General features: G+C 42.1%; 1 protein-coding gene across 1 annotated transcript in view; it reads right to left on the reverse strand.

Annotated features, from left to right (window-relative positions):
* The window catches only part of ERO1B (endoplasmic reticulum oxidoreductase 1 beta), a 61,664-nt gene extending 37,901 nt beyond the window's left edge, over positions 1–23,763 (reverse strand). Inside the window, exons 1-3 of the mRNA XM_027046960.2 lie at positions 23,434–23,763; positions 13,699–13,818; positions 7,925–8,008 (exon numbers count right to left, since the gene is read on the reverse strand). Coding sequence (XP_026902761.1) covers positions 7,925–8,008; positions 13,699–13,818; positions 23,434–23,535 — 306 coding nt within the window. The 5' untranslated portion in view covers positions 23,536–23,763. The remainder of the gene's footprint in view (positions 1–7,924; positions 8,009–13,698; positions 13,819–23,433) is intronic.
* Positions 23,764–24,882: the final 1,119 nt, after the last annotated feature.

Consider the following 24,882-nt stretch of genomic DNA (forward strand, 5'->3'; position numbering starts at 1 on the left):
CTCACAGCAAGCCCCACCCATCCACGCCTGGCCGATCTGCCCTTTTCAACAGATTTTCCTCAGTCCTGGCTGCGAATCACCTCCCCCACAAGACCAATGTAAACATCACATCAGCAACACAGCTTCTCCTGACCCATGGGTTTTTGCAGGGCATAGGTCCCAGCAGCGTGGGCTCTGCAGAAGCTCATGGCAGATCCTGTTACAACTGGTGCCCCACCCACACACCCTCCATTCCCCCAGTGCAGGCAACAGGTTTCATCTCACAAACAGAGCAGCACACACCTTGTGAAAATGTGCGGCACAGGTCTGGGACCGAATACGGCCCACAGTGGGCTAAGAGAGCCTCTGCAGACGACCGGACTAAAGGAAAAAAGTGGCCAAGGCACAGGAGCAGGGCATTTGCAACACACATAGGAGACATTCCCTGAAGTATAAGGTCGTGGAGAACAGGAGACATTGCACTGCAGGGCACTATAGGACCTCCTCCTCATAAAGCCATTACTGTCAAGAGGAGGAGATGTAGCAGACTTTCCCCAACAGACAGAAACAGATCCATAGAATTAGACAAAACGAGGAGACAAAGGAACACGTCCCAAATGAAAGAACAAGACAAAAGCACAGCAAGAGACCAAAGAGAAAAGAATAGAATATGACTGATAGAAAATTTAAAATAATGAGCATAAACATACTCACAGGACTTGAGAAAAGAGCGGAAAACATCAGTGAGACCCTTAACACAGAGATAAAAAAGAATAAATCAGAGATGAACACAATAAATGAAATTAAAAACACACTAACTGGAATAAATAGCAGGCTAGATGAAACAGATGCATGCATTAATGACCCAGAAGCCACAATTATGGAAAGTAATCAAGCTCAGTAGGTGTGAGAAAAAAATTACACAGAATGAGAACCGACAGACTTCGGGAACTCAGGGACTCCACCAAGCATAATAACATTCACATTACAGGGATCCCATAAGAAGTAGAAAAAGAGGGCAAACATTTTATCTGAAGAAATAATAGCTAAAAACTTCCTGAATGTGGGGAAGAAAACAGGTATCAAGATCCAGAGGCATATAGATCCCCCAACAAAATCAACCCAAGGATGTCCACACCGAGACACAGAGTACTTAAAGTGACAAAAAGTAGTGATGAAGAAAAAAATTAAAAGCACCAAAAGAAAAGAAGACAAGTTACATACAAGGGGAAACCCTATAAAGATATCAGCTGATTTTTCAGCAGAAAATTTGCAGGCCAGAAGGCATGATACATTCAAAGTGCTAAGAAGAAAAACTGTGCAGCCAAGAATACTCTATCCAGCAAGGCTCTCATTCAGTATACAAGAAAATACAAAGAGTTTCTCAAACAAAAACTAAAGGAGTTTATGACCACTCCACTAGCCATACAAGAAATGTTAAAGGGGACTCTTTGAGTGGCAAGGAAGACTATAAGACTTATTATAAAAAGTAGGAAACACAAAAGCAGTAAAAATAAATATATGTAAATATCAGTCAAGAGATTCACAAAATAAAAATGACGCCATATACCTAAAATGTCAGGCAGAAAGGAAGAAAGAATATGTTCAAACTTAAACGACCATCAACTTAACATAGACTGCTATGCAGAAGATGTTATGTACAAACCTAATGGTAACCACAAATCAAAAACCAGCAATAGATATGCAAAGAATAAAGACAAAGGAATGCAAGTATATCACTAAAGAAAGCCAAAACACTATGAAAGAGAGCAAGAGAAGGAGTAGAGAAAAACTACAAAACAATCACAAAGCAAGTAACAACTTGGTAATAAATATGTATCAATAACTACTTTGAAGGTAAATGGACTAGATGCTCTCATCCAAAGACATTGGGTGACAGTGTGGGTAAAAAAAATAAGACTCATCTAATATGCTACCTACAAGAGACTCATTTCAGACCTAAAAGCACCTGCAGATTGAAAGTGAGGTGATGAAGAAATAGGTATCATGCAAATGGATGTCAAAGAAAGCCAAAGTAGCAATACTTATACTGGACAAAATAGATTTTAAAACAAGACTGTAACAAGGGACAAAGAACAACACTATATAATAATGAAGGGGAGAATCCAACAAGAAGATACAACAACCGTAAATATTTAGGCATCCAACTTGAGAGCACCCAAATACACAAAACGGTTAATAACAAACATAAAAAACTGATCAATAGAAATACAATAATAGGGGACTACAACACCCCATTTACATCAATGGAAAGATCATCCAACCAGAAAATCAACAAGGGAAGAGTGTCGCTGAATGACACACCAGATCAGATAGATTTAACATATTTTCAGAACATTCCAACCTAAAACAGCAGATACATATTCTTTGCAAGTGCACACAGAACATTTTCCAGAATAGATCACTTATTAGGCCATAAAACAAGCCTCAACAAATTCAAGATCAAGTCATATCATGCATCTTTTCTGACCACAATGCTATGAAACTGGAAGTCAACCACAAACAAAAATCTGGAAAGAGCATCAATGCATGAAGATTAACTAACATGCTACCAAACAATGAATGGGTCAACTAAGAAATTGAAGAAGAAATCAAAAATTTCACGGGTACAAATGAAAATGAAAATTTAACAGTCCAAAATCTTTGGGGTGCAGCAAAAGTAGTTCTAAGAGGGATGTTTAGGGCAATATAGGCCTACTCCAAGAAGCAAGAAACATCTCCTTACACATAAAGGAGCTACAAAAAGAATAACAAAACTTAAAACCAGCAAAAGGAAGGAAATAATAAAGATTAGAGCACAAATGATACAGAAAATTAAAAAAAAAATAGAACAGATCTATGAAACCAGTTCTTTGTCAACATCAACAAAATTGATAATCCTCTAGCCAGACTCAGAGAGAGAGGTGGGGAAGGGGGAGAGAGGATCCAAACAAAATCACAGATGAAAGAGAAATAACTGACACCACAGAAATACAAGCAATTGTAGGAGAATATTATGAAAAAGTATATGCCCACAAATTGGACAACCTAGAAGAAATGGATAAATTCCTAGAAACATGTAGCATACCAAAACTGAAGCAGCAATAGAAAATTTGAACAGACTGATTACCGATAAGGAAATTCAGTGATCAAAAAACTCCCAACAAACAAAAATCCAGGACCAGACAGCTTCACAGGCAAATTCTACCAAACATTCCAAGAAGAGTTACTACCTATTCTTCTCAAACTACTCCAAAAAAAATAGAAGAGGAAGGAAAACTTCCAAATTCATTCTATGAGGGCAGCATTACCTTGTACCAAAACCAGATAAAGACACCACTAAAAAAGACAACTACAGGCCAGTATCTCTGATGAACTTGGATGCAAAAATCCTCAACAAAATACTAGCAAACCAAATCCAACAACCGATTAAAAAAAATCGTTCACCACAATCAAGTGGAATTTATTCCTGGGATGCAAGGGTGGCTCAATATTTGCAAATCAATCAATGTGATACACCACATCAATGAGAGAAAGGACAAGAACCATACCATCATTTCAATAGATGCACAAAAAGCATTCAACAAAGTACAACATCCATTCGTGATAAATAACCCTCAACAAAGTAGGTTTAGAGGGAACATACCTCAACATAATACAGGCTTTATGTGGAAAACCCACGGCTAACATTATACTCAATAGGGAAAAATGGAGAGTTTTTTCCCCCCCAAGGTCAGGAACAGGACCAAAATATCTATTCACACTATTTTTATTCAACATAGTAATGGAAGTCCTAGCCACAGTAATCAGACAACAAAAAGGAATAAAGGGTACTCAAAGTGGTAAGGAAGAAGTCAAACGTTCACTATCAGCAGATGACATGACACTATATACAGAAACTGTAAAGACTCCACCAAAAAACTACTAGACCTGAAAAATGAATTCACTAAAGTTTCAGAACATAAAGTCAATGTACAAAAATCTGTTGCATTTGTATACACTAATAAGGAAACAACAGAAAGAGAAACTGTGAAAACAATACCATTTACAACTGCACCAAAAATAATAGCTAGGAATAAACTTAGCAAAGAGGTGAAGGACCCATATTCTGAAAACTATAAAACACTGATGAAAGAAACTGAAGATGACACAAAGAAGTGGAAAGACATTCCACGTTCATGGATTGGAAGAACAAATATTGTTAAAATGTTAAAAGCAACCTACATATTTAATGCAATTCCTATCAAAATACTAATAGCATTTTTCAAAGAACTAGAAAAAATAATCCTAAAATTTGCATGGAACCACAAAAGCCCCAGAACAGCCAAGCACTCTTGAAAAAGAAAATCAAAACTGGAGCTACTCCAGATTTCAAGTTACATTACAAATCTATAGTAATCAAAACAATATGGTACTTATACAAAAACAGACACACAGATCAATAGAACAGAATAAAAAGCACAAAAATAAACCCACGATGGTATTGTCAATTAATCTTTGACAAAGGAGCCAAGAAGATGCAATGGGGAAGAGACAGTCTCTTCCACAATGGTATTGGAAAAACTGCACAGCTACATGCAAAAGAAGGAAACTGGGCCACTTAACACTGTGCACAAAAACTCAAAATGGATTAAGGACCTAAGTGTGAGACCTGAAACCATAAAAATCCTAGAAGAGCACAGGTAGTACTTTTTCTGACATTGGCCATAACAGTATCTTTCTAGATATGTCTCCTGAGGCAAGTGAAACAAAAGCAAAAATAAGCTATTAGGGGCTACATAAAAATAAAAAGCTTCTGCACAGCAAAGGAAACAACCAACAAAACTAAAAGACAAACTACTGATTGGGAGAAGACATTTCCAAGTGACATATCCGATAAAAGGTTACCAAATTATATAAAGAACTTATACAACCCAACACCAAAAAAACCCCAAATAATCCCAGACATTTCTCCAAAGAAGACATCCAGATGGCCAACAAACACATGAAAAGATGTTCAGCATCACTCATTATCAGGCAAAGGCAAGTCAAAACCACAATGAGATATCACCTCACACCTTTTAGAATGGTTAAACTCAAAAACTCAAGTAACAGGTGTTGGCGAGGATGTGGAAAAAAAAGAACCCTTGTGCACTATTGGTGGGAATGCAAACTGGTGCAGCCACTGTTGGGAGACAGCATGCAAGTTCCTTGAAAAATCAAAAATAGAACTACCCTACAATCCTGCAATTGCACCAGGAGGTATTTATGCAAAGATTATAAAAACACTAATTTGAAGGGATATATGCACCCCTAGGTTATTCCAGCATTATTTGCAATAAACAAACTATGGAAGCAGCCCAAGTGTCCATCAGTAGATGACTGGAAAAAGATGTAGCATATACATACAAAGGAATATTATTCAGCCATAAAAAGAATGAAATCTTGCCACTTGGCAACAACATGGATGGATGGATGGATCTGGAGAGTATAATGCTAAAAGAAATAAGCCAGTCAGAGAAAGACAATTACCATATGACTTCACTCATGTGTGGAATTTACGAAAGCAAAACAAAAACACAAAAAAACAAAAAAGAGAGAGACAAACCAAGAAACAAACTCTTAACTATAGAGAACAAACTGATGGTTACCAGAAGGGAGGTGGGAGGGAGGGGCTGAAATAGACAAAGCAGATTAAGAGTACACTATCTTTTTTTTTTTTTTTAATTTTTTTTTTCAACGTTTATTTATTTTTGGGACAGAGAGAGACAGAGCATGAACGGGGGAGGGGCAGAGAGAGAGGGAGACACAGAATCGGAAACAGGCTCCAGGCTCTGAGCCATCAGCCCAGAGCCTGACGCGGGGCTCGAACCCACGGACCACGAGATCGTGACCTGGCTGAAGTCGGACGCTTAACCGACTGCGCCACCCAGGCGCCCCAAGAGTACACGATCTTGATGAGCACTAAGTAAGGTATGGAACGGTTGAATCACTATTTTGTATACCTGAAATGAACACAACACTATGTTTTTACACTCTGTTTTTTAGCTATATAGCACATTATTAAGTCAGCTGCAAGGTCTACAGATTAGACATCAGTATTATAATTAATGTTAATTTCCTGATTTTGTTAATTATGTTGTGGTTAGGTGAGAGAATAATCTTGTTTTTAAGGAAATACACACTCAAGTATTTAGGGGTAAAAGATCACCATGTTGGTAACTTAGACCCAAATGCTTCAGAAAATATTAACATATGTGTATAGAGAGAATAATGAAGCAAACATGATGAACATTTAGGGAATCTGAATAAAAAGTATATGAGGACTGCTATTATTATTCTTGCAATTTTTCTGTAGGTCTGAAATTATTTCAAACTAAAAAGTTAAAACATTTTATTCTTAAAGGAAAATTAGAATTTTTTAAAATTGTCCCTTTAGGAAGGACGTTGCTTCAGATAAGGCTCCCCCCCCCTTTTTTAAGGGTAACAAACTAGACTGATTAGGTAAAAAAAAGAAAAAAGTGAATGAAAACATAGCTCACAACTAATTACTGTTTAAGAATTGTATCAACTGATGAATGGATAAAGAAATTGTGGTTTATATACACAATGGAGTACTATGTGGCAATGAGAAAGAATGAAATATGGCCCTTTGTAGCAACGTGAAAGGAACTGGAGAGTGTTATGCTAAGTGAAATAAGCCATACAGAGAAAGACAGATACCATATGTTTTCACTCTTATGCGGATCCTGAGAAACTTAACAGGAACCCATGGGGGGAGGGGAAGGAAAAAAAAAAAAAGAGAGAGAGAGAGGTTAGAGTGGGAGAGAGCCAAAGCATAAGAGAGTCTTAAAAAATAAGAACAAACTGAGGGCTAATAGGGGGGTGGGGGGGAGGGAAGGGTAGGTGATGGGCATTGAAGAGGGCATCTTTTGGGATGAGCACTGGGTGTTGTATAGAAACCAATTTGACAATAAATTTCATATATTCAAAAAAAAAAAAAGAATTGTGCTAGATGCCAAAAAATGAAGTCTAAAATATAAGTATAGCTATTTTTTTTTTAATATAACAAGACCAAGTGCAAACCTGATACCAAGCCTGAGATTCTCCCACTTTACCCATGGTAATTCCCACTCTAAATGTAAAATTGAAGGTCCAGTAGCATTACTTTTCTTTTCATTTGAGAGGGAGGGAGGGAGGGAGGGAGGGAGGGGGAGGGAGAGAGAGAGAGAGAGTACAAGACAAGGAAAGGGGCAGGGGGAGGAGAGAGATGGAGAGAGAATCTTAAGCAGGCTCCACGCTCAGCACAGAGCCCAACACATGGCTGGATCCTATGACCCTGGGATCATGACCTGAGCTGAAATCAAGAGTCGGACGCTCAGCCAACTGAGCCACCCAGGCGCCCCTGGTAGCATTATTTTTCTTATGAAACAAGATGCACATCCAATAAAGCATGAAATAAGCGTTAGACATTGTAGATCCAATCCTAGAACAGGCCCCTGATTTTCCATCTGTTTTAGAATACTATACTTCCATATCCAGTCATCAATACCACTGGATACAAGTGTCTTCAAACCCATTTTGGTAATGAGTATAAAATCTTTAATAATCTCAGTAAAAAGGAGAGAGCTAGGGGCACCTGGGTGGCTCAGTCAATTAAGCACCCAACTCTTGATTTCAGCTCAGGTCATGATCCCAGGGTTGTGAGATTAAGCCCCATGATGGACTCCGTGCTGAGTGTGGAGCCTGCCCAGGATTCTCTCTCTCTTCCCCTCCCTCTATCCCTCCCCGGCACTCTCTCTCAAAATAAATAAATAAAATAAAAATACTTAAAAAGGAGAGATCTAACAGTTTATGAATTTGATGACAGGTCTAAATCCATCAATAAAATATAAAGTTCATGTTTGTCTAAAAGCCCAAGAGGAAGCAATGTTTTCCCTATTCATATTTTTTAAATTTATTTTACCTCTGGACAGGGCTCCACATGGCAGTCTTTTATTGAACAATGGCCATCTTCTGCCCAGAAAGGACATGGTCGCTTCAGATTAACCTTGAGAGAGAGATTGGATTAACATTAGGATAGAAGTGTCACAGTCCGCATGCCAAGTGTCACTGTGTGGGCGCCAATGACATGCTGGTGAGTTAGAAGACAAAGCTTCCTCTCCCGTGTCATCTATAGAGTTCAGAATCTTAAATGACTGCAGGTTTTCAGACACCCAGGTGTAATATTAATGTAAAAAATAACTGTTATTAGTCCTCTGACACTTCCCAAAAGGAATAAAGTCCAAGCACACTGCTCACCTGCAGACCCTGGAAAGCATTTTCACAACTGTCGGCACCATGCCGTTACCTTACCCGTGAGGATTTGCTCATGCGCCCAGCCACCTAAATGTGCACCGAGCACCCACTATCTGTCTGGCACCATGGAGGTTCTGGGGCAAAAAGAGACACAAAAAGCACTTTCCCCCTGGAACTGATAATCTACTGGAGGGAATTAATGTTTAATTACAAACAAAAATCCAGAGTTTCACAATGGAAAATAATGGGGCTGGTGGATGGCAGCCTCTGAGGAGGTAATATCTCAGGATGGATCAAAGTTGGAGAAATTGTGCATTTGGATAAGGTGATAGAGCTTGAACAGTTGTGGGAACTGGAAAACAAAACAGTTTAACCAACTTTTAGTGGGAGAATGAGTGCAGACATAGGAAAGGGATGGACCATTTTATTTTTTCAAATTTAAAAAAAAATTTTTTTTTTTTTTACATTTATTTTTGAGACAGAGAGAGATAATGCATGGGCACGGGAGGGGTGGAGAAAGAGAGAAAGAGGCTCCAGGCTCTGAGCTGTCAGCACAGAGCCCGATGCGGGGCTCGAACTCACAGACTGCGAGATCATGACCTGAGCCGAAATCGGACGCTCAACCGACTGAGACACCCAGGCGCCCCAGGGACGGACCATTTTAACCATGTTGTTAAAAACTCTGGATTTTCTTATCTTGAACTTAACAGAAAGTGATTCAACAGGACTGCCAGATGGATTAATTGCCTGAGCCAAAAATCAAAGTTTTATTCTTGTTTCTTCCCTCTGCTACCTCCATGCACAATTCATTATCCACTTCTTCCCACCACCTCCACTGCTTTTTTTGTTTTTAATTTTATTTATTTTGAGAGAGAGAGAGAGGGAGGGAGGGAGGGGAATCCCAGGACTACCCCATGCTCCCTGCTTCTACTATACAGCAGCCACAGTGATCCCTCTGAAACGTAATTCAGACGGTACCAATCAATCCCTGCTCAACACCTTCCTGTGGCTTCCCGGCACCTTCAGAAGGAATCCCAGCTCTGTAGCAAGCGCCACTAGGCCCTCTCTCACCTGGTCTCCTGTGCACCTCCAGCCACACTGGCCCTCCGGCCTGGAACATACCCAGCTCCTGGTCTCCAGGCCTCTACAGTGGCTCCTCTTTGCCTGGCCTGTTGCTCCTCCAGGTCTCACGGCCTGCTCCCCTCACCTCGGCCGGGGCTCTCTCAGATACCACCTCAGCAAAGAGTTTCCCTGACCAGACTCTCTAAAGCAGCACTCAGTATGCACCCTACACCCTGTTTTTATTCTTTTATAGCACTCACCACTACCTATTTCTGATTTACTTATTGCCTGCATCTCCCATTGTAAGGACTGAGATTTCACCTTCTTCATTATTCTATCCCCAGTGCCTGGGATACTTAATAGACAGCTCAATCAATAGCCGTTAAATGAAGTGAATAACACCTACGTCACGGAGGAAGAGGCAAAAACACGTGGAACTGGTGACACAAGGAGAGTGCGGTCAGCTCTGACCGTGGAGTTAATCAGGGGAGGCCTCCCTTCAGTTACATGTAAAATGGGGAGAACTCGGATACAGGTTTCCTAGAGAAAGAGATTTCCAGGCAGAGGGTTCGGGATGTCCAAAGACAACCTCTTTTGGGAACTGCAGGTTCCTTGAACTCCTGGCTTATGCATCCAATGCCTCTTGGATCTCTCCACAGGACATTCTTCTTGCCATCTCAGAAAACAGCAACCCCATTACTCTAGATCCTCAGGCCAAAATCCCAGCATCACTCTTGACTCCTTACTTTCTCACTCCACATCCAATACTTCTAAAAATTGGGTTAGTTCAAAACCCAAGTCCCTGTAACGGTCAGGAATGCCTTACGTGGCCTGTCCGTCTGCTCTCTGCCCCTTACTCACTGGCTCCCGGGTTGTTCCTCAAAACAGGAGACACGCTGTAGAGTCAGGGCCTTTGCTCCCGCTGGTCCCTCTGCACGGGGTGTGCTCCCTCCAGATATCGACATGGCTTGCTTTCCTCCTCTCTTTAGGTCTTCCCCAAATCCCACCTTCTCAGTTTGCTGCTTTATGTTGCTACATTTTAAACATTTAAAACCATGTTTTTTTTTAATGTTTATTTATTTTTGAGAGACAGAGCACAAGCAGGGGAGCAGCAGAGAGAGGGAGACACAGAATCTGAAACAGGCTCCAGGCTCTGAGCTGTCAGCACAGAACCCAATGTGGGGCTCGAACTCAGGAGCGGCGAGATCATGACCCGAGCTGAAGTCCGATGCTTAACCAACTGAGGCGCCCCTAAGTTGCTACATTTTAGACTAAACTGCCATGCAGCAACAGAAAACTAGTAACACAGAGCAAGGAGCGGACTGTGGTGGACACTGGAACATGGTGCTAACGTCAGCCTTCAGGAAGGGCTTGTTACCCCGGGCTTCCAAAAACATTGCAGGCAGCTGGCCTCAGCCGAAGACAGCCACTTAGCACAAGGACACACCACTCCTTCCAACGGCGGCCTGCAAATGACTGATGGAGGGCTGCAGAGGCCTAGGTCTCTCTGGCAAGGGGGGAGAGTTCTGGAGGGCCATCCCGTCTCCAGGGCTCCCAGAGGGTCACCTGAGGTCTCCACAGAGGCGGACTCCCAAAGCTTCGCCTCCCTTCCGCCCGGTCCTTCCCTGAGCCGTCACTTCCACGAGCAGTCCCTCAGTAACCTCTTGCACACCAACCACGGTCTCATCTGCTGCCCAGAGAACTGAGGCTGCAACGACTTGTCCAGCTCCAGGAAAAAAATATTGGTCCTTTTACTAGGATCACACTGAACGTATACGCCAACGTGGAGAGAACCAACCTCTTTAGCTATAGACACACCTGTCCATTTCTTGAAGCCTACTTTTGGGTCTCCCAGTAGGGTTTTGAGGCTTTCCTCCTCTAGGTCTTGCACAGTTTTTGACTCCTATATATTTCACCTTTTTTCACACTGCTTATGTAAATGGGGATTTCTTTTCCATCAGATCTTCTAACTTGTTATTGTTTGTATTTATGAAGATATTGATTTTTGTACATTAACTTTATAGCCTGCGAGCTTAATGCATTTATCACTTGTGTTCATTTTATTACTTGAGTTTTCTAGAATACTTCTGTCATTTATAAAAGGAGACCGTTTTCCTTATTCTTTAAAAATGTTTATCCTCTAGCTGTTGTGATATACTAATCCCTCCAACAGTAAAGGAGATATGGGTGCCTGTCTTGGTCCCTCACCTAAGTGTGAATTCCTCCATTATTTCCCAGCAAGTAAGAGGTTGGCAATGCTCATGTTAGCATTAAAATGTTCATGTTAAGGAAGTATCCATCATTCCTATTTTTAAAAAAATCAAGAATGTGTGTTTAATTGTGTTAAAGACCTAAAAGCCTTGTCCTTGCATTCTTAGAATAAGATGAACTTGGTCAGGACATACTTTTTTGTAGTATGCTCACAACTCAGCATTATCTTTGATTTCACCTCTACCCTCAGAGCTTACATTCACACCATCAGACAAGTTTTTGGTGTTACCTCTTAGATATAATGCTCATTTGCTCACTTTTCACCTCTTCCAAGTCTACTGCCCTATTCCAAACCCGTTACCTTTCATCTGCAGAAGCCTCCTATGTGGTTTTTCTCTATTTCCTGTCTCACACCCTTAGTCTGTTTTGTACAAATCCCTCCAGAAACTGATCACACCTACACTAAAATTCAACATCCTTATGTGGTGAATAAGGCCTTCTAATTTTTTTTTTTGTTTTTAATCTGGCCCCTACCCACTTTTCCAACTCTCCATCTCACTCACTTTGCTCCAGCCTACCCCTGTCTTCTGATTCCTCAAACACTCTAGACCTTTACACCTGAAGTTCTCCTCCCCTTCCCTGGAATGTTCTTTCCCCGTATCTCATCATGGCTTTCACGTCATGTAGGTCTTCACTCAAACAGCACAGTATGAATACTTTCCTTTCCTGGTCATCCTCGTCAAAGATAAAGCTACCTTCCATCCCCACCCCATTAATTACTCTGTATCTCCTACTTTATTTTTCTCCATAGCACTTACCGTATAGCCATATGAAATTATATTTCATTGTTTATTGTTTGCCTTCCTAATCAGAATAAAAGCTTCATGAAGTCAGAGTCTTTGTGTTATTCACTATTGTATCCACAGCGCTTAGAATAGGGCCTCCCACAGAATAATCATTCAATAAATACTCCATGACTAAAGGAATGGAATGGATAGTACAAGAAATTGTAAACACTAACTACAACAGCCAGCTGACCAGTCGACAGGGGCAGACTGGTGCCTCAACCTGTGCACCCTTGCGTGCTCAACAGGACTATGTTCCCATTACACACAGAGCAATTTTGTTAAATTGGGTAGAACGTTTTTTTAGAACATTGTTCTTTCTGCCTATCCAACTTTCATTTTTCCTTCTTCTGTAACATCCTCTAATGTTCCTTTAAGAAACAATCACTTCCCTTATATTTATGCAAGTAGGATTGCTAACCAAAGTGTCTTTCCCTCTTTTGGTCAATTAGACACTTATAGAAGTGTTCTGCCAGAAATTTGACACTTGTACAAAGTGTTGCAAAAATATGGGAAATTGATTCAAGATTTTGGTGGTACCATAAAAAGAATGGCCATTAGTTCCTCTTCTAAATTTTTTTATCCTCAAAAATATTTAAAGACTAAGACAGCCTACGTAGGATCAGGATTTAAAAAAAGTGTAAAATCATGCTCAATTTTTAAAATAAACTAAAAATGAAAATCAGAGAACTTATGAACCCAACTGAATGCTGAGCACAAGAGCATAGGCAAAGCAGAACAGCAGCTTCTAAAATATTGTTCTTAAATTTAAAACACCGTTCTTTTGAATGTTGCCTCATTTCTCCTCCCTTTAAGCTGTTATGGTTATACTTGGAGACGACGGTTAGGTTTAAGAACCGATTCTGCAGTTTTACTATGAACGGTGCTTGTACCCTCAGCCTGGGGCCAGCCCTTCTGGTGAACGTCTGCTGCGGGGGTACTTTGTACAGCTAACAATGCTAACCCAGGCCACTGCCATCAGCACAGCAGAGAACCTGGGTCGGTGTCTAGATAGAGGAGGCAACGTCACAAGGAAGGCTGACCAAGGAAGTCTGGCATTTTGAGCTTCCGTGGAATGAGTCTCTGTCTCAAAAACAAAACTTGAAAGATGACGAATCCCCCAAACACAGGAAGAAGGTTCAGATTCTTTGTGTTCAAAAAGACTATCAGGTTTCGCCACAATACTTAATACATTCCAACGATAAAACACACAGAGGGTGCTGAGAAGAGTCAAAATGGGCTTTCAAAAGGGTCATAAAAGTCACATCTGTAGACAGCTGTGTAAAAACCTTTGCTACGAATGGAACCAAAAATTATAACGTACCTTGTAATAACGGAAGTAGTCTCTCTCTTGCAATTTTTTTATTTTGGGGAAGATTTTGAAGGTGTTAAAGTTATCAATGCTATCAATATCACACAAGCAATCATCCAGGACTCCGGTGACCTGTGGGGTGGAAAATATATATACAAACATAAAACTTTAAATATGTGCATTACTGATATTCCAACCTTAACAAATCTGTAATGTTATATAAAAGAGATAATTTGTTAATTCAAGGTAACTAGTCTTCATTGACTGAGATATAAAACACTAAAGCAATCATTTACGTTTTACTATGGCCAATTAAGACACAATAGAAGGATCAGATACACCTATTCTGAAGAACTAAGCATTGATGTTTAATGGCTAAAGAGAAATATATGAAACATACATAAATTCCAACAAGTATTTGGAATGCTAAAGCCATTTCTTCCAAGATTAACCTAGAAGTCACAGACTGTAAGAATATTGCTGTAGTAGCCTTATCTTTCTTTTCCACTGCCATTTATGGAACACTTATATGATAGGCATGGTGATAAGAACATTACATGTTACCTCATTTTTAAAAAAATATTCTATGAAATAGGTCTTATCCTCATTTTACACCTAAGAAAATCAAGGCTGAACACGGTTAAAATAATTTTTCCCAAGTAGCAATGAGACTTAGTCCTAAATCAATCACACTTAAAAATGCATGCTTTATCCACTACTCAAAGTATACATTAATGCAACAGAAACTGATATTTACAAAGGGAGTTCAGAATCCAAAACTTCCATAAAACATTCTTCCGCTAAATTTAAAAATGGGACTCACTGACATCCACGTCTTGGATGAATCTTCAGGGAATCAGGCTGAGTGAAAAAAGCCAACCCCAAAAGGTTACATACTATGTGGTTTCATTTTTACATTTTGGAAATGGAGAACAGGTTATTGGTTGCCAGGTTAAAGACTGGAGGAGGGAAGGAGGTGGAGTGGGGGCATAGGCTGGAAAGGAGGTCAAGTGTGGTTATAAAAGGGCAAGAGGAAGGATCCCTGTGGTGATCAAATTATTCAGTATCTTGACCATGGTGGTGGATACACAAACCTAAACGTGATAAAAGTGAAAAGAATACATACACACACAAATGAGACAAGGGGGAATCTGAAGACCAGCAGACTGAATCAGTACCAATGTCCTGGTGATAATACTGCACTGTACGTTTATAAAATGCTACCATTGGGGAAAACTAGATGAAGTGTAGGTGGCATTTCTTTGTATTATTGCTTACAACTGCATGGAACCTACAATTATCTCAATTAAAATTAAAATTTAAAAACAAGAAGGGGACCCAGTCTTTTAAAGGTCATTCACATGATCCACTGGAGGAATCTATGCAAAGAATGACCAGAACCTGGAAACCAGAACATCCCAGTTGTTTCTTTCTCAGGCTTTGCCCCTAGGGCTGTAAATAAGTCCCCAAACTCTCTACAACATAAAGAGTCAGAGGTACACTCTCTTTAAAGAACAAAGGATCATTAACGAGAATTTTAGCTCTAGAATTCCATATGCTTTACTATCCTAGTTACTAAGATCCTGTCACCAACTCTACTGAAATTCACTCCATTTCTCAAGCTTACTATTTATAAAACCTCAAATTCTAAGTAATAGGGATGGGGGGGGTGTAGAAATAAGAACCAAAAGCTTTCTATGTTTTAAAAATATTTTATCCAGATATTTCTCTTTCATATAAATTTTTCTTAAATTGTTTATTTTTAGTTAGTAAACCACCACAGTTTATTTTTTAAAGATGTTTTAATTGTGGTAGGGGTTGGGGTAAGGTATACAAAATTGTCACATACCTACTTCTAACTCTTAAAGACAACTACTAAGACAAAAACCTGTATATCACCAAAATGTTTTTAAAAATACAAATACAGCTATTTTTTTAAGTCCCTTTCTAATTACATTCATCTTCCTCCTCACGGAGGTAGAATATCTTATTTTTGTTATTTTTCTTTGTAATTTCATCACATGTGATATATATCCTGAAGCAATATACTTAAGAGCTCATTTTTGAACTTTAATATTAATGGAATCTATTGTGGGAATTATGTTGTAATATACTTCTTTTGCTAACATTTTGACATCTACCCAAAATAATGAGTTTTCTAGTAGCTCATTCATTTTCCCTGCTGTAAATATTACATTACATGAAAATATCATAATGTATTTGTTCTACTGTTGACCCATAAGGTAGGCAGAATGATGCCCCCCAAAGATATCCATACCCTAATTCCTAAAACCTGTAAATCTGTTATTGTATGCGGTGGAAGGGACTTTGCAGACATGATTAAGTTAAGGATCCTGAGATCCTTAAGATTATAATTTAAGATTATACTAGATTATTTGGGTGGACTCAATACTAAGAACCTTGAAGGAGGAAGACAAGAGTGTGAGTCAGAGAGACCTGGAAGATGTTACACTGCTGGCTTCTAAGATAGAAGAGGCCACATGCCAGAAGCACCGCAGCCTCTAGAAGCTTGGAAAAGGCAAGGAATGATTCTCCCCTAGAGCCTCCAAAAAAAAAAAAAAAAAAAAGGCAGCCTTGATTTTATCCCTGTGAAACCCACGTTAAGCCACTAAGTTCGTGGTAATTTGTTAGAGCAGTAACAGGAAACTAATACAAAACATATGTAGGTTGTTTCCAGATTTAGCTAAATAATGCTACACAAAGGTTTGTCATGATCTCGTTACGTATATGTATAAGAGTTTCTCCAGCTTCTATGCTTAAAGTGGAATTACTATAGCTTATTTCCAAAATAGGTTACCAATTCACAACCCCATCCAACAGCAGATGGAATTACTGCTGAATTATCTCCTTACCAATATTGGATATTGTTGTAATTTTTGCCAATCTAGTAAGAATGAAAGGGTATCTGATTTTTGTACTAATGAGGTATAATGTTTCATAAGACATTTGTAATTGCTCCTTGTGTGAAATACCTGTTTGTCCTTTCTCATTTTTCTTTTTTTAAAGATTTTTTAAAGTTCATTTATTTTGAGAGAGAGAGAGAGAGAGCTGGGGAAGGGCAGAAAGAGAAGGAGAGAGAGAGAATCCTAAGCAGGCTCCACACTGCCGGCACGAAGCTCAATGCAGGGCTTGAACCCACAAACCATGAGATCATGACCTGAGCCAAAACCGAGAGTCGGACGCTTAACCAACTGAGACACCCGGATGCCCCATTTTTTCATTTTTTTACTGGGTTGTCTTTTTCATACTGACCTGCAGGAATCAGTACCGCTTTCCCCACTCAATTACATTCTTCTGGAACTCCAATCACACAAATTAGACCATGTCTCATAAGCTCTCTTTAAAATATACTATCCCATTATTTTTCTGGGCTTCATTCTGAATTTGCATTTATTTTCCCTTCATTTATTCATTCATTCATTCATTCAACCTATTTGAGGACCTACCTAACATGAATGAGCCTTGCACTGTTCTAAGTGCTGAGGATGCAGAAGTAGAAGGAAAAAAAAAAAAGGCAAACATCTCTGCCCTCCAGGGGCTTCCAGATGGTAATAAAGGGACAGGAAAACTAGGGAATGGAGACCATCAGTGCAGAACTGAGTTCCTACTATTTTAGAAAGTATAATTTAAAAAGGTCTCAGTGAAACTTTGGCAAATTTTGGTAATACTTCAAGGGGGAAAAGGAACAAGCCAGCGCCATGTGGGGGTGTGCTACATGGGGGCGTGGGGGAACGCACGCCAGGCACTGGGAATACAAAGCTCAATGCCCTGAGGCAGTATGCTCACATGAAGTTCCTGAGGAAATAGGACAAGGACTATGTCGTATGTAAAAAGGAGAAATAGGAGACCATTTTAAGACTCTGGCCTTTACTGGAACCTGGTGTTTTCTCACACCAACCAATTCTCCCACTCTCCAACGCGACTGGGCGCCCAATTCAGTTCTGATGCTATCTGGAGTTAGAGCAGACCTCACAGATTAGGGGTTCAGTCACACACCACGATCCCCACTTTAGGTATCACTGCCAAGCTCCAGGCCACCTGTACGTCTGACTGACCAGCTATGAACTGGGGGGTTCCAATGACTCTCAAGTTCGGTAATTTGCAATGGCATATAGAACCAGAGAAACACTTACCTTATATCTACTGGTTTATTGTTAAGATACAACTCAGGAAGCACCAAATGGAATAGGTGCAGAGGGAAAGCTACTGGGAGTGCAAGTTCAGGGCTTCCATGCCTCTGAGCCCCTTCCCAGAAAGTCTATGTTTCGCCCACCTGGAAGCTCATCCATCTTGTTTTAAGAGCTTTTATATTTTTCAAATTTTTTTTATGTTTATTTTTGAGAGAGAGTGCTAGCAGGAGAGGGGCAGAGAGAGAGGGAGGCAGATTCTGAAGCAGGCTCTAGGCTCTGAGCTGTCAGCACAGAGCCCGACTCAGGGCTCGAACTCAGGAACTGTGAGATCATGACCCGAGCGGAGTCAGACGCTCACCCGAACGAGCCACCCAGGCGCCCCAAGAGCTTTTACGGAGCTCTGTCTCCAGCATCCCTCTCCCCGTCCCAGTGGTCATGGGTGGGGCTAAAATTCCAACCGTCTAATCACTTGGTGTGTCTGATGATCATTACCACCCTGAGGTGATCTAGGGGTTCCCATTAGCATAAATAGGTGTGATTAAAAGGGGCTCATTAGGGGCGCCTGGGTGGCGCAGTCGGTTAAGCGTCCGACTTCAGCCAGGTCACGATCTCGCGGTCCGGGAGTTCGAGCCCCGCGTCAGGCTCTGGGCTGATGGCTCAGAGCCTGGAGCCTGTTTCCGATTCTGTGTCTCCCTCTCTCTCTGCCCCTCCCCCGTTCATGCTCTGTCTCTCTCTGTCCCAAAAATAAAAATAAAACGTTGAAAAAAAAATTAAAAAAATAAATAAATAAAAGGGGCTCATTATAAATAACAAAAGGCATTCTGATTATTCTGGAAATTCCAAGGTTTTTCTTTTTGTAGTATTTATTTTTGAGAGAGAAGAGAACAGAGCAGGGGAGGAACAGAGAGAGAGGCAGAGAGAGAATCCCAAGCAGGCTCCACACTGTCAGCACTGAGCCCAATGAGGGGCTCCATCCCACTAACCGTGAGATCATGACCTGAGCCAAGATCAAAAGTGGGACGCTTAACCAAAGAAGCCACTCAGGTGCCCCACCTATCCAGATCTAAAGCTGAGAATCCTGTTCTGGAGATTTTGACAATCAGTTATATAGGTGGTATTTAAAGCTGAGAAACCAAATGAGAGAACCAAGATAGAGGGGGAAAGAGTACACGATCTGAAACCTGAGGCTGAAATAACTAGCGATCAGTAGTAGCAGAGGAGAAATAAGCAAAGGATACTAGTACAGCTAGCCTAAAAGAAAGGAAGAAAATCAGAAAAGTACAGTATCCTGAAAGCCCAAAGAAATATGGTATTTTCAAGGAGAGTAAGCCATGAGCTGTGGGGAAAAAATGCTGTCTATAGGTAAAGCTAAGGTTTAAAAACTAACTATTGGCTTTAGTGACAAGACAGACATTAATGACCTTGACAATAACAGTTTCGGAGAGGTAGGGGCAAAAGTCTGACTGGAATAGGCTGGCGAGAGGACCAGAATAGGACGAATAAAGATAATTCCTTTGAGGAGTTTTTCCATAAAGGGGAACAGAAAAATGGAGCAGAGCCAGAAAAGATGGGTGGGTCAAGACAGAACTTTAAAATAGAATTAACAGTATGTTTTAGGATGACAGTAACAATCCATCAGACAAGGAAAAATTAATGATCCAGGAGAGAAAAAAGATTTGCTCAAAACACGATCTTGAAAGAAGGAACTGGGACCTAATATATGAGAGGGACTGGCTTTTGATTAAGAGTTCACAGTTCATCTATGGTAATCCATTGGAAGGCAAAATGTGAGGGTACAGAGACAAATGGGTGAATAAATATGGATTACATTGTTAGTGTGAAGTATGAAACAAAGAAAAGGAAAAGTGGGGCGCCTGGGTGGCTCAGTGGGTCAAGCACCCAACTTCAGCTCAGGTCATGATCTTGGGGTCTGTGAGTTCAAGCCCTGCATCTGGCTCTGTGCCGACAGCTCAGAGCCTGGAGCCTGCTTCGGATTCTGTGTCTCTCTCTGTCTCTGTCTCTCAAAAATAAATAAACATTAAAAAAAAAAAGGAAAAGTATCGGAGGATTAGAAAAAGACATAAAATGGTTGCCTGATTCAGGAATCATTTCTTCTGCTGGATATAATCAGCTATTTAATCCACCCATGGAGTTTTTAATTTCATCTCTAGAAATCCTATCACACTGTTTTAATCTTTTTGATCATTCTTTAAAATCTCTTGTTCCCTTTTCACAGTTTCAGGTCAGTGTCCCTATCTTTGCCCCCCACCCCTTTGTATTTAAATTCACTATGTCTCATGTGTTTAAATTATGTCTGATATTTTCAGAATCTAAGGTTATCACAGGTCTTTTTCTACAGGCTATATTCCTATTATCTCATTCACGGTGCCTTGTGTTTTGTGATTTTTGACTATTAGCTGCTTATTCTCCTTGGCACGGGCTCTTGAAGACTTCTTTAGGGTTTGGGTTGAAAATAAATTCCTCCAGAGGGGATGGACGTTTGCTTTTACCAGTAAGCTGGGGGCATACCAACCTGGGCCTGCTATAAATCAAATTTTCCACTTGAAGATTTTCCCAGCATAGGTGGCATGAACTTGGCCTGCAAACCTTTATAGGAACAAGTTCATGGTTACAAATTCTCGAGGGAGTTTCCCCCCCTCCCCTTCCCTGGCAAGTTTCTTACTCTCCCCTTATTCCTGGTAGGATTCATTTCTCATGTTGAGGCCGTAGCTCTTTGGAGTTCAAGCTTTATGATGGGGTCTTCTTTTAGTTTCCTCTCTTTGGGCACACAACCCTTATTTCTTGTCCATTCCACACCAAGGAGCAATTAAAGCAGAAACTCGGGGTCTTCAGGGTTTGGGGGATTCCTCAGGGTCATGGACTGGAACAGCACTGTTTGAGTCTCAAGATCTGACTTTCCACTGGGGGCTGGGGGCAGGGGAGCTCTATGTATTCTTTGATTTCATGCCACCTCAGAAATGCATTTAGAAAGATTTAAAAATACATCTGACTAAAATTACTTCTTTACAGGAAGATTAACTTGTCATATCATTTGTATGCACTAGGTCTTTAGTTTCTAGTGCTTTCCAGACTACAAAGCCCATTCGCATTTAATTTATGAGAAAACGGAGTATGAGATATACAAATGCCTATCATTTTAAGTGTTCAAAAATAACTTTATGCTTTCACTGCAAGGAGACATAGTCGATATAGTCCTGTCCTTAAATGATTTCTTTTAAATGGAGGTGTTTTCTTTTTTCTTTTTTTATTTAAAAAAAAATTTTTTTTTAACGTTTTTATTTATTTTTGAGACAGAGAGAGATAGAGCATGAACGGGGGAGAGTCAGAGAGAGAGGGAGACACAGAATCTGAAACAGGCTCCAGGCTCTGAGCCGTCAGCACAGAGCCTGACGCGGGGCTCGAACCCACCAACTGTGAGATCGTGACCTGAGTTGAAGTCGGACACTTAGCCAACTGAGCCACCCAGGTGCCCCAGGTGTTTTCCTTTTTAAATCGAATTCTTCCCTTTATGCTTTATTGGGCTTCCTTCCCCCTCCCCCCCCAACAAAAGAGAACCATCTTAGTTGCACTTTTTTAATTTTCCTGGGTCTCCCTCAGATTTCTATACCCCAAAGAAGCAGGCATACAGAGATGTACTGCACAGAAGAAAACGGGGCCTACGAGGGGTCCAGTTCAACCTTGTTCACTTAACAAGTGTGCTATTAGTCATATAAGCTTTTTGAACTTCAGTTACCTCAATAGCCCCACTTCTGAGAAGTATCCAATAAAACGAGATAATGTATATTTAAACGTGTTAGAGATTAAAGTACTATCTAAAATGTGCTCCAACTTCTATATTAGAAAGTACCACTGGAAACAAAAACCAAACGTATCCACTTTTGAGGACTGTTTGGAACAATGCTACTTTGAATATGCACAAACCTTTTATTTTTAAACTACAGGTATTCATTTGGACATGATGAAATTACACATTCATTTCAATACAATAAAATTAAAATTTTACCTTAATAAATTGCATGTGTAACGTGCAATTATAAAACATTAACACATGTAACTAGCAGATAAAGATGACTAAAATGAAGCTTCTAGATTGATGGCAACGTATACAATATAAGGCATAAAAAGGAAAAATGACAAGAATCCCATTTTAGAAAAATATCTAAATGTACATGCCACCCAAAAACAATCACCCAACCAGTGATTAGAAAATAATTTTGCTAAAGGTAATTTGGGAAATTTACTTTTTATTAATATAGTAGATACTCCCACCCAGATTTCCGCTACTTCAGTGTTTTCTAGGTGGGGTTCAAAAGGTAGCTCAAAGGATAATTGCATTACAGCTACTTACACGGCTCATTTAAAATTGCTGATCCCTGGGGCACATCCGGATCCACTAAATCAGAACATGCGGCGGCGGCAGGGCCAGAGAATCTGCATTTTAACACGCTCACCAATACCAAAACCAAGTCTGCCCCCTTTTATTTTTAGCACATCATTCATTTGAAAAAATACCCAAACGCGAACAAAACAGACTATTCAGGCATTTCTGGGACTTAGTGCAGGACACCCTAACGCCCTGAAAACAGCGTGCGAACAGTCAGAAAAACATGTTTACACGGCTCCACTCACAGCTTCGGTTTTTCTCAGCGGTGAGTATTAATTGCCTACAATGACATCTCCCCTCATTATCGAGCCACCTGAGACACGGTTCCTTCCTCTCTCTCTCTCTTAGCAGTTTTGCCACTTTGCAGCAGGTGCAGACAAGGCGCGGCTGCACCTGGCAGTCTATTCAAAATCTTCTGTAGAAAAGCAGTCAGCACCGCTCTCCAGGCACAAGGCTGTGGTCAGCTAACCTTCCCACGTCCGCCGTGTTGACAACACGTCTGTAGTAACACTGTTTCACAAAGGCAGCCCCTCAACTCTAGCTCACCCTCCTGCCATCACCTCGCTGCTCACAGACCTACAAAGGCCAGCTCCCCCCCCACCCACCCCCCCACCACGTCTCTTGCTTGGGCTCATCTGGAGGTGCCACAAGTTGGGTGGAAATACAGCAGTCCCAAGGAAAGATGCCAGAGCGAGGGTAGCAGCCGAGGGGCTTAGAGAGCCCCAGAAGTTCAAGCAAGTTAGTGAGTCCCGTCCCCACCCTATCCACCCCACTTCTGCGGGGCGCGGGGTCCACCTCCCCTCCCTGCTGGGAGGGACGGGAGGGCTTCACCGTTTCTACGCGTCTTGTCTCCCCCAAACCGCTGATGACGTTTTCATTCCCGTCTCCTCTCCCGCCACACTCCCAGCCGCTTAAAAAAATCAGAAGAGGAAAACGAAAACACCTCAGGGGACCGTCACCATCTTCCTCTTTTTGCTGCCATCACCCCGCGAGCGTCGCCATCCCCCGCACACCGCACGCGGACGTTTCCTGGACGTGACGGTTCGGTTCCAGACCCCGGCCCCTTTCCGCTCGCCAGAAATCCCCCTCGGGGTCCGGCGCCGGCCCTCTCCCGGAGCCCCAGCCCCGGCCCGTTCGCCACCGCCGCGGGCGTTCGGCCGGCGTCCCCGCCCCGCCATCACTCGGGCTCACCTGGGCCTCGACGACGCTCGGGAGGAAGCTCAGGGTGACCAGCAGCTGCACCGCGGCCGCCGCCCCCTGCCCGGCGCCGGCCCGCCGGGGCCCCCGGCTCATGCTGACCTCTCCCCCCACCGCGGCCGGCCGGGCCCCTCGGGGCCGGGGAACGGCGGGCGGCCCGGGCGACGACCCAAGGGGACGGCTCCCGGCGGCTAAGAGGCTCCAGGGTCAGAGGTCTGCACGACCGTCCCGAGGATGGGGCCGCTCTCCCCAGCTCCCGGCAGCTGCGAGTGAGGCTGAAGGGCCGAGCGCCCCCACTTCATCCCCTAGGCGGCCCCGCCCCCGGCTTCCCCTTCGCCCCGGCCACGCCCCCTCCGAGCGCGGGGCCTTGTGGGAGTTGTGGTCTCGCGCGGCCGCGAGGGGGCCTCCTGCCGGAAGGCGGGGCTGGGGGCCGCGAGAACCCGGGAACTACAACTGCGGAGGCCGCTCCGCCTCCCCGGGGCCTTGGGCTCCACGGCGGCCAATGAGGCAGGACCACGAGGGCCTCCAAAACAAGAGGAGGTGGCGCGGGGAGCGCTCCTCCCGGCCGGCCGCCGTCTCCGCTCCCCCTCCCCGGGCGGTTGCTCCTGGAAACCGGGGAGAGAGGGGGCCGCCCCGCCCCGCCCCGTACGGTTGCTTCCTAACATCGCACAGCCGCCTGGCTTCGGGATCCGCCCGCTACCTACGCAAATGAGGAACCAGTGGTGCAGGATCTTCGACTTTCGAGCCGAAGCGTTTTCTTGGTTCATTCAGTGTTCTGTGGCTTCACATCTACTGCAAGTGCCTTATAAGAATCAACCACCTCCACCTGCTACTTGGAGAAGTGACTTCGGCTCCTCTTTTATTTTATACGCCCCGGACGTGGATGTCCTCTCTTCCCCGGCCCACTCCCTCTCCTCTGATGAGAGAAACACAATGCACGTTGAAGAATGGGAACAAACCCAATCGTTTATAATGATGTATTGGAACAGGGCTATACGCATAGAAGAACTGGAAGTGATACAGAGCGGGTTCAATTCCCGCCTCTAAAACATCCTAGTTTGTTATGGGTCTTCAGACAAGTTACTTAACCTCTGTGAGCCTCAATTTGTTCATCTGTAAGTGAAGACAATAATACCCACCTCAGACATTGTTCTAGGATTACGTAAGATTACATAGATTACATACATAAAGGGCTTAGTAGGGTGCCTAGCACAAAGAAGTGTTCAATGATAGCTGCTACTCGTTTTATTAATAGCCTTGATTTCTAGAGAATTAGTAATACATCACCATACATTTATGTAGTGTGTATTACTTTCCCACCGCTTCTATAACAAATTAGCATAAATTTAGTGACCTAAGCTTCCGAAGACCGGAACCCCAAATTATATCAGCCAGGCTGCATTTCTTCTAAAGGCTTTAGGGGGTAATATGTTTCCTCGCCCA

This window comes from Acinonyx jubatus, chromosome D2 (assembly GCF_027475565.1).
Source record: "Acinonyx jubatus isolate Ajub_Pintada_27869175 chromosome D2, VMU_Ajub_asm_v1.0, whole genome shotgun sequence".
Taxonomy (NCBI): domain Eukaryota; kingdom Metazoa; phylum Chordata; class Mammalia; order Carnivora; family Felidae; genus Acinonyx; species Acinonyx jubatus.